The sequence below is a fragment of the Lactuca virosa genome, chromosome 8 (genome assembly GCF_052849685.1).
Source record: "Lactuca virosa cultivar CGN04683 chromosome 8, Lactuca_virosa_CGN04683_v6, whole genome shotgun sequence".
NCBI classification, from domain to species: domain Eukaryota; kingdom Viridiplantae; phylum Streptophyta; class Magnoliopsida; order Asterales; family Asteraceae; genus Lactuca; species Lactuca virosa.
Genome location: NC_136433.1, coordinates 276,998,149 through 277,008,908, shown reverse-complemented (window position 1 = coordinate 277,008,908; position 10,760 = coordinate 276,998,149). Strand labels below are relative to the sequence as shown.

Below are 10,760 nucleotides of genomic sequence, written 5' to 3'. Positions count from 1 at the left end.
ATGGAACCAAAACTTGGTGATATATTTGAATCCGTTGAGCAACATAAATTATGTGTTGCAAACTATGTTGTGTCCCATGGGTATCAAATATATTTTGCCAAGTTTGATAGTGTTAGAATTATTGCAAAATGTGGGAAAAGAAATGAAGACAACCAATGCCCTTTCATATTGCATGCTGCTTGGATGTACAAGGAAAGGTCATTAAAAATCAAAACTATGACTAGGATCCACAAATGCTCTAGGTCATTCACTTTTGGTTCAATTGTGTCTCCTGAATGGATTGGGAGACATTACATGACTGAGATTTCAAACAAGCCAAAGCTTAAGCTTAGGGAGATCATAAGTGATATTAAACAAACATTTAGATGTGATGTGTCTATTGGCCAATGTAGGAGGGCAAAAAAATAGGCAAAAGAGTTAATTGAAGGAAAGTTAACTGAGCATTATGCAAGAATATAGGACTAGTCCTATGAGCTTTTAAGATCAAACCATGGGTATACTTGCAAGGTTAGTGTCATCAACAACCCTGATGGAAAGAGCTATTTCCACAGATTTTGTATCTGCTTTAAGGCTTTAAGTAGTGGGTGGAAAAGTTGTTATAGAAAAGTGATTGATTTAGATGGATGCTTCTTGAAAGGTGAGGTGAAAGGTGAACTGTTGACAACAACTGGAAGGGATGCAAACAACCAAGTCTATCCAATAGCTTGGGTTGTTGTAGATGTGGAGAATAAACCTAATTGGACTTGGTTTTTGGAGCTCATACATGATGATCTAATGTTGGATGGTGGTAGAGGGTTGGTTATCATATCTGATCAACATAAGGTACTTTTAGTTGCTATATTTTGTATTAATATACTATATAATTGAAATGTTTTGTATTAATTTTCAATGTACTTATATGTTTCAGGGCTTACTGGAAGCCGTGAAAGACATTTTGCCACATGTGGAGCACAAACAATGTGCTAGACACATTTATGCAAACCTCAAGAAAGCTTACACCGGATTAAAATTCAAAACACTTTTATGGGCTTCAGCAATGAGTTGTGTAGAAGGAGACTTCAAGAAACATATGGTTGAAATAAAGAAGCTTAGTCCTAGGGCATATGAATGTTTGATGTCCAAACAACTTGGAACTTGGTGCAGAGCTAACTTTACTCCAGGGTTTGCATGTGAAACAGTTGAGAATGGAATCTCAGAATGCTTTAACTCCATCATATTAGAAGCTAGGAAAAAGCCTTTGATACAATGCTTGAGGAGATAAGAATCTACATAATGGATAGGTTTGATCACATGACTGATAAGTGTAACAAATGGAAGACCGATGTGTGCCCAAATGTGTTAAAAAATGAACCTTTTTGGGAAGTACATGAGGTATGTATTATTTAGCCAATTGCATTTGTATTTTATAAATCAATGTTCTTATGTTAATGTTTTTAAATTTATGTGCCAATTTCTGGTTTGGGATGGTTATTAATAGCCAAGGTTCAGTGTTTAGATCTAGGTTCAATTATGAAAGTTTTAAGGTAGACTTGGAGGCCAGGACTTGTACATGCAGGCTTTGGGATCTTTCTGGAATCCCTTGTGTTCATGCAAATGATGCCATTAACTATATCCATAAGACAGCTGATGGATATGTTAATGAAATCTTCTCAAAAGACAGGTTTATGGAATGTTACCAAAGTAACATAATTCCTATCAATGGGATCCATTTATGGGAACAAACTCCATTCCAAAAGCCTTTGCCACCAATAGCTAGAAGAATGCCAGGAAGACCTGCCACCAAAAGGAGAATGCATTAAAGTGAAAAAGAGACCAAGTTTGCTACTGCAAGAGTTAAAGTATCCAGAACTGTGGGGTGTGGTAATTGCTCTGAATTTCGACATAATAAACAAAGTTGCACAAGTGAAACAAGGCCAAGAGTTCCACATACACTCAAAAAAATTGGTACGACAAGAAAAAATCAAGAGGAACATGAAATTAAAACAACTAAAACTCCAATGAATCAAAATGTGGATCCCAATCAAGCATCTGATTCTAGGAAAAAGACTAGAATGAGGAGTATAGAAACTAGTAATGAGCCAAATCAACCAACTGTTCAAAGGAGAAAAAATAAATAGTAGAAGGGATGGAGGTAGAGTTAGAGGTAAGGGGAAAAAACATGTGGATGAGGGACAAGTTCAGATTTAGGTACAAAAACTTGTTGGTGAAGTGAAAAACCGGGATGAAGGGCAAAACCAGGAAAATGGACAACAAGAGGTTGATGAGGGTATGGTCAATCAAGTTATAGATGAAGTTGTTGAGGGACAATCTAAGTCACGAAAGCTGAGTGAAATTGTTCATGATGTTGAGGATGGTATAAATGAAATTCTTAGAGACATTTAAGAAGAGGAACCTGAGTTTCTTGAAGGTAATCCAGATAATGTTATACCTGAGTAAATCCAACTGAATGAAGAAGATGTAGCCATGTTACTAGAGTCAGGATACAACATTGGTGAAATTGAAGGGAGTAAATGATGGGGTTTGAGCATTCTAACACTTCCTAAGTGTACATGCAACCCTAATAACCTTGAATCTATGTTTTCTCTATATACATGCAAAATTCTTTTTCAAGGTTATTTCCTAACTAGCATGGCATGGGGATTACATAAAACATAAAACTAGTATAAATACATACCTTGTTGTTGCTTGGATTCCTTCAAGACTTTGTGAGCCTAGCACCCCAAATGTTGTGCCTCAAATGCTTCACACAACACCACAAGACTTGGAATAACTTGAGAGAATACTTCTAGCACTCAAAATTGGTTATGCCCTCTCTAGTAACACTATGTCCACTAGGTTCACTTTTTGCTAGCCATAGGGTTCCTTTTATAGTGTTGTCACAATTAGGGTTTACACATGAATGCCCTTAATTGTCATGACTCTTGATTTCCCATGACCCATGGATTTGTAACTCCCATGGACTATCCATGGAGCTCCATATGGTTACATCCATAACCCATAAACCATGGATCATTAATCCACCATAAAAGAATTGATGATTGTCATAATCAACCCTATATATTTAATTAGTCTCACTTTGATCACCAAATTAATACTAGATTAACACTTGATCAATACTAATTAAATAATACTATTATTAATATATTAGAACTTATAATATATTAATAATGATAAGTGCCTTATTCTCTCATTTAGTCTATCCAAGTATTGCAATGCCATGCAACCCAAATGGACCATGCCGGGTCGGGTCAAGTACATACCAAATAAAGTTATGGACTTAGACACTATATCCAACAGTCTCCCACTTGGATAAGTCTAATAACTATATTTGCAAATATGACTTCAAAATCCGACTAGCAATCGTAGCTCTTTAAAAGTCTCTCGGAACTGAGATGATGATGATACGCCATTTAAGATAAGTGATCATATAATCCTCTGTTCTCATGATATCAGCCGGACAAACACATGGAACATGGTCTTACTTATTGTCCAGCATTTGTTTCTCGATCTCTGATTTGTTTCGACATAGAACTAAATTGAACACATCAATTAGGTTCTGACCGGGCCCGGTACATAGGTCAAAACCAAATCATCGAGGGGCCCAGATATCGCTTCTATTTCTAGAAGGAACAGATAAACTTCGACTGGTATGCTTGTACTAACTACTTGTTGAATTATTCACAAAGGCACATTTTATAACATCGAGTTAACAATGCGTTTTCGTACAATCAATGAATAACCAACTCATAGTCAACAACTCATATCTCTAGGTTTGAAGATTTATATGATATTACCGTCTCACGATCACTCGAGATAAATTCCATGAAGTGATGCAAGTGAGCGTGGGTTGGATCCAATACTCAGCCCTTATGAGTACTCATGAATGTTGTAGCAACCATTGCATTGTCCAAAGCACTTTTAGACAAATCATACAAGCCAAATTCATGACAGTCTTAAATCAATACTTACTTCCAAAGTTTGACTGACTGTGGATGGTTTGAATAATAACATAATTATTCTGGAAGTAAAAACATGCAAAATTGAAACATAGTAAACAATCAACACAAGATAGTAACACCTTACTCATAAATAAATAACAACTTTTATTTATCATCAAATGTCAATTACATTTTACAAGTTTCAGGAATCTAATTATTGAAACTAATATCATCCCTCAGCCCAATGCGCCTCGCATGCTGTAAATGCTTAACCCTGCTCAGTCCCTTCGTGAGGGGATCTGCCGGGTTCTCATCTGATGATACCCTCTTAGCAACGAGGAGTCCTTCTTCTATTCGATGTCTGATGAAATGGTATTTTCTGTCAATGTGTCGAGATCTCCCATGATCTCTTGGTTCCTTAGCCAAAGCAACCGCACTTTCATTGTCACAGAAAATTTCCACTGGCTCCTTTATAGCTGGTACAACTCCAAGGTCTCCGATGAAGTTCTTTAGCCATATCGCCTCCTTAGCTACTTCACTTGCTGCTATGTACTCTGATTCACAAGTAGAATCAGCTACTGTCTCCTGCTTGGAACTTTTCCAAGTAATTGCCCCTCCATTTAGGATAAAGACCCAGCCTGACTGAGAGCGGAAATTATCCCTATCAGTCTGAAAGCTAGCATCGCTATATCCTTCCACTCTCAAGTCATCACTGCCTCCGAGGGTAAGGACCCAGTCCTTAGTCCTCCGCAGATACTTGAGAATGTTCTTTACCGCTGTCCAGTGTGCCTTGCCAGGGTTCCCTTGATATCTACTGACCATGCTCAAAGCAAAGGCCACATCAGGGCGAGTACAAGTCATAGCATACATGATCGAGCCCACAGCGGAAGCATATGGTATATGACTCATTTCAGCTATCTCAGCCTCTGTACTCGGACTCTGAGTCTTACTCAGCTTGGCATTACTATGGATTGGTAATTCTCCTTTCTTGGATTCTTGCATGCTGAACCTCTTCAGCACCTTATCCAAGTAGGTACTTTGACTAAGTCCAATTAGTCTCTTACTCCTATCTCTCAATATCCTTATCCCTAGGACATAGGCAGCTTCCCCAAGGTCCTTCATAGCGAAACACTTCCCAAGCCAGGACTTAACTTCCTGCAAGGTTGGGACGTCGTTTCCTATGAGAAGTATGTCATCCACATACAACACCAAGAAGCTAACTATGCTCCCACTAGCCCTGACATACACACAAGACTCATCCTCACTCCTAGAAAATCCAAACTCTTTGACTTTCTCATCAAAGCAAAGATTCCATCTGCGAGATGCTTGTTTCAATCCATAAATGGATTTATCAAGCTTACACACTCTATTAGGGTATCTTGTATCGACAAAACCCTCTGGTTGAGACATGTAAACATCCTCAGCCAACTTTCCATTAAGGAAAGCGGTTTTGACATCCATTTGCCATATTTCATAATCATGAAATGCAGCTATGGCTAACAATACTCTAATAGACTTAATCTTAGCTACTGGTGAGAAGGTCTCATCATAGTCAACTCCCGGAGTTTGAGTAAAGCCCTTCGCAACCAGTCGCGCTTTATAAGTGTGTACCTTCCCATCCATGTCGGTCTTCTTCTTGAAGATCCATTTGCACCCAACTGTCTTACGACCTGGTACATTGTCAACCAAGTTCCAAACTTGATTGTCATACATGGACTGAATCTCGCTGTCCATAGCCTTCTTCCATTTAGCAGACTCAGGGCCTGCCATGGCTTCCCTGTAATTATTAGGTTCATCCAAATCTATTAGTGTACTATCACTAATAAATGTATCACCTTCAGTGGTGATGTGATAACCATAATAAAAATCAGGTGTGTTCCTCACCCTAGTGGAACGTCTTGGAGGTACAGACTCATCTATCGGATCAACAGGAGTTTCCTCCTCAGGTTGGTCGATAGCATTTGAGGTTCCTTCACCACTTGACTCTTGAAGCTCTTCAAGGTCAATTTGCCTCCCACTATCCCCTTGGCTTATGAATTCTCTCTCACGAAAGACTCCTCTTCTTGCTACAAAAACCACATTATCACTGGGTCTGTAGAAGAGGTAACCAAAGGATCTCTGTGGGTAGCCGATGAAAATACACCTCTCACTTCGAGGTTCAAGCTTATCATGAGTCTCACGCCTCACGAAAGCTTCACAACCCCAAATCTTGATGTGGTCCAAATTGGGAACTTTCCCAGTCCACATCTCGTGAGGTGTTTTGGCAACCTTTTTAGTAGGGACTAGATTAAGGATATGGGCGGCAGTCTCTAAGGCATACCCCCAGAAAGAGATTGGTAACGAAGCTTGACTCATCATGGAACGAACCATATCCAACAAGGTTCGATTGCGCCTCTCAGCTACACCATTCAACTGTGGTGTTCTGGGAGGTGTCAATTGTGAGACAATCCCACATTCCTTAAGATAGTCAAGGAACTCAATGCTAAGATACTCTCCTCCTCGATCGGATCGGAGCATCTTGATGTTCCTGTCCAATTGATTCTCAACTTCTTGCTTAAACTCTTTGAACTTTTCAAAGGTTTCTGACTTATGCTTGATTAAGTAAATATATCCATATCTACTGTAATCATCAGTAAAATTCACATAATAGCGATTAGCATCCCTTGTAGCAACTCTGAAGGGCCCACACACATCCGTGTGTACAAGGTCCAACAAACCTTCACCCCTATCACAAGTACCTGTGAAGGGTGACTTTGTCATTTTTCCAAGTAAACAAGACTCGCAACTATCATCTGACTTGAGGTCAAATGATTCCAAGACTCCAGCCTTTTGGAGTTGGCCTATGCGCTTCTTGTTAACATGTCCAAGACGACAATGCCACAAGGATGCTTTATCCAAGCTATCTGAAGAATCAATATACAACACATTATTTCCTAGATTGTCTACAACATTCACGGCTTCATATACACCATCACAAGGTAATGCTTTAAAGTAAAATACATCATTGTAATAAACATTAATAGCACCATTTTTATTATCAAATGAAAATGTAAAACCTTGTTTGTACAAGCCATGAAAGGAAATAATATTTCTCGCCATTTCGGGTGAGTAACAACACTTATTCAAATCTAACATTAACCCATTATTAAGCAATAAAGAATAAACTCCTATCTTGGTAACAGGTGATGCTTTCCTGTTGCCCATGACTAAGTTTATCTTCCCGTGCTCCACTTGCTCACTTCTTCTTAGTGCCTGCAAATCAGTACAAATGTGAATACCACACCCTGTATCAAGCACCCAAGAATTAGCATTAGATGAGTTGTTAGACAATATTGTGTAAATACCTGCATGGGTGGGTTTAACCTTCCCATCCTTTAGATCTTGCAGATATTTGGGGCAGCTTCGCTTGAAGTGTCCCTTATCCTGGCAATAGAAGCACTGTGCTTCCTTTGGGTTTGAAGAAGGAGTAATGGGACCTTTCTTTGTCCCACTTGAAGAGGAACCATCAAGAGTCTTACCCTTGGTACCCTTCGAAGGGCTTTTCCTCTTCTTACCCTTTCCCTGCCCAATAGCCAGAACAGGGGCTGTTGAAGGAGTAGAAGTAGCAACCGCTTTACCCTTAAGGCCATTTTCAGCTGTCCTTAAGAGTCCTTGAAGTTTGCTAAGTGTGACTTCCTCCTTGTTCATATGATAAGTCATACGAAACTGATCATAACTTGGAGGTAAGGAATGGAGAATGATGTCAATCGCCATTTCCTCAGGAAAGTCAACATTTAGCTTCAGCAACCGGTCAACGAACCTTTGCATCTTCTGCAAGTGACCGGTGATGGGTTCACCATCCTTCATCCTTGCGGTTATCATGGAGGAGATGATTTCATACCTCTCCTGACGCGCACTCTGATGGTACCTTTCCATCAGATCCAGGTACATCTCATAGGGGTAGAAATCTTCATAGGATTTTTGAAGTTCAGGAGTCATGGTGGCCATCATGATGCATGCTACTTTAGTAGCATCCTTTTCATGTGCAACAAACTCCGCAAACTCTTCAGGAGTAGCAGTGGCTTCACTCACAACCTTAAGCTCCCTATCGAGGACATATTCTTTGTCCTCATAGCGGGTAATCATTCTGATGTTTCTGATCCACTCATTGAAATTGGATCCATCAAAGATGACCTTACCACACAAGTTCATAAGGGAAAAGGAGCCTGTTGGGTTTGAGCCAGAAGCATTGTTGGAAGACATCTGAAAGGAAAGAAAGACAAGTTTCATTAGATTAGGAATCCTTAATAATTCACCCAAATGAAATATTAAGGCTAGGACCCAACAAACTATTTATAGTTGGAAGAGGGATGCCGTAATCCATACTATAAAATATTTGAAGGTAGGTAAATGACGATTTACCAATTTCCACCATAAGAACGAAATATTTTATTATTAGGTTTTATTGGTTTTGAAACTCCTAGATCTTTTGAGATACATTGAACTTTTCAATGGCATGTTTGAATCTCGATTGTGCCCTTTCAAGTTTGTGACTGGGATGCCGAGGATCACAAACAAGGTGTGAATAACCATACAAATTGACTTGGTACCCTCAACAATAGTACCTAATCGATGTGCCGGTTAACCACACACGCTCCACCGATCTATAATAAAGTCAAGTTACCCTTTGCCACTCTTACTAGTCCATGTTAGTGTGCCGGTTAACCACACATGCTCCACTAACGACTTGGTAAGGTACAAAGTGTAATTTTATGGGCTAGCACCAATTTCACATTTTCCTAAAGTAACTAAGATTGGGAATTTTATAATGTATAGTTACTTTATAATTCATTATACTTTTAACAAGTATTTAAAGTCGTATCCTACCCGTTCGGCTAACGACCCTCCACCGATCAAGGAAGCGGTGGGTGAGAGTGGACACCCATTAAGTCACCATTTTATAGGCAACAACCTTATACCCCCCTTATAGACCGGCTTCGTGAATGAGGCCTACTAACGGTAAGAATGACATATTCTTATACATATCTATATAATAAATTATAAAAATAGTATAAGTGTTGATTTTTAAACTTTTTAAAAATCTAAGGTTTAATTTGGAATTAAAGTATTAAAGTTTAAGACTTTTCAAATTCCAAAACTTGAGGGCAAGATTTGAAACTATTCCAAGTCTCTTCAATTTGTAACTTATGAGTTTTAACGGTTCATAAAATGAAGACTCTTCATTTTATGAAACCTCTTTAGTTCTTTAATCACAATTAAAAGAAGTGACTTTTGGTTATCCATAACTTGAGGACAAGTTATGGACACCATCATAGCCATTAAGATCATGAATTAAACACACATGGTGGTTACACATAATTCCTATGATCTTCTAAAAACTCATAAGAACACAAATTCATGTCAAGCAATTTCAAGAAATCATATAAACATATACAATACTTGAAAATTGATAAAAGTCATGTAAAATGGGTTAACATAATCATTATCATTTTGAAAAACAGATTTTACAAGTCCAAAACAGATTGGGATAATGATCTTAATCCATTTCCAGCAACAAAACTCGAAAAAACTGCCCAGCACGCTCCTACTCGCCGAGTGCACTATTCTACTCGGCGAGTAGAATGAATTTGTTCATGGACTCGGTGAGTCCTCCCCATGGACTCGGCGAGTACAGTCGTCAGAATGCAGAATTTTCGATTTTTAAGTAGTTTTGCATCAAGTATACAGAAAACAAACCTGGCTCTGATACCACTGATGGGTTTTGAGCATTCTAACACTTCCTAAGTGTACATGCAACCCTAATAACCTTGAATTTATGTTTTCTCTATATACATGCAAAATTCTTTTTCAAGGTTATTTCCTAACTAGCATGGCATGGGGATTACATAAAACATAAAACTAGTAGAAATACATACCTTGTTGTTGCTTGGATTCCTTCAAGACTTTGTGAGCCTAGCACCCCAAATGTTGTGCCTCAAATGCTTCACACAACACCACAAGACTTGGAATAACTTGAGAGAATACTTCTAGCACTCAAAATTGGTTATGCCCTCTCTAGTAACACTATGTCCACTAGGTTCACTTTTTGCTAGCCATAGGGTTCCTTTTATAGTGTTATCACAATTAGGGTTTACACATGAATGCCCTTAATTGTCATGACTCTTGATTTCCCATGACCCATGGATTTGTAACTCCCATGGACTATCCATGGAGCTCCATATGGTTACATCCATAACCCATAAACCATGGATCATTAATCCACCATAAAAGAATTGATGATTGTCATAATCAACCCTATATATTTAATTAGTCTCACTTTGATCACCAAATTAATACTAGATTAACACTTGATCAATACTAATTAAATAATACTATTATTAATATATTAGAACTTATAATATATTAATAATGATAAGTGCCTTATTCTCTCATTTAGTCTATCCAAGTATTGCAATGCCATGCAACCCAAATGGACCATGCCGGGTCGGGTCAAGTACATACCAAATAAAGTTATGGACTTAGACACTATATCCAACAGTAAAGGGATAACAATGTCATTAGATTACATGGCGCATGTTGAACTGGTAATTAGTCTCCTATTTATTCTACTTCAATTCAATTTTATTCTGTTTGTCCCATATTGTAATTACATGTCATATATTGGCTTAACAGGAATTACAAGATCAAGAAGGGCATCCAGATGATGTTGAGGTGTTTTCCGATGATGAAGTTGATAATGGAAGAGTTGATGCAGGGGAGGAAGCACGGAGTGAAGGTGATGATGAAGGAGTGGTTACAGCTGATAATCATGTAGTGGATGAG

General features: G+C 38.4%; 1 protein-coding gene across 1 annotated transcript; it reads left to right on the top strand.

Annotated features, from left to right (window-relative positions):
- LOC145131549 (uncharacterized) lies at positions 1 to 1,261 on the top strand. The gene is made up of 3 exons (XM_079066222.1): positions 1 to 396; positions 508 to 822; positions 908 to 1,261. Exons 1-3 carry the CDS (start codon positions 1 to 3, stop codon positions 1,259 to 1,261), a joined length of 1,065 nt encoding a protein of 354 aa, XP_078922348.1.
- Positions 1,262 to 10,760: the final 9,499 nt, after the last annotated feature.

Bases quoted from the DNA above. Each gene is read 5' to 3' on its own strand.
- LOC145131549 (XM_079066222.1), top strand. From the start codon at position 1: ATGGAACCAAAACTTGGTGATATATTTGAATCCGTTGAGCAACATAAA. The intron at 397-507 runs GCAAAAAAATAG...TATACTTGCAAG, and splicing joins CTATTGGCCAATGTAGGAGG to GTTAGTGTCATCAACAACCC. The intron at 823-907 runs GTACTTTTAGTT...TATATGTTTCAG, and splicing joins TCATATCTGATCAACATAAG to GGCTTACTGGAAGCCGTGAA.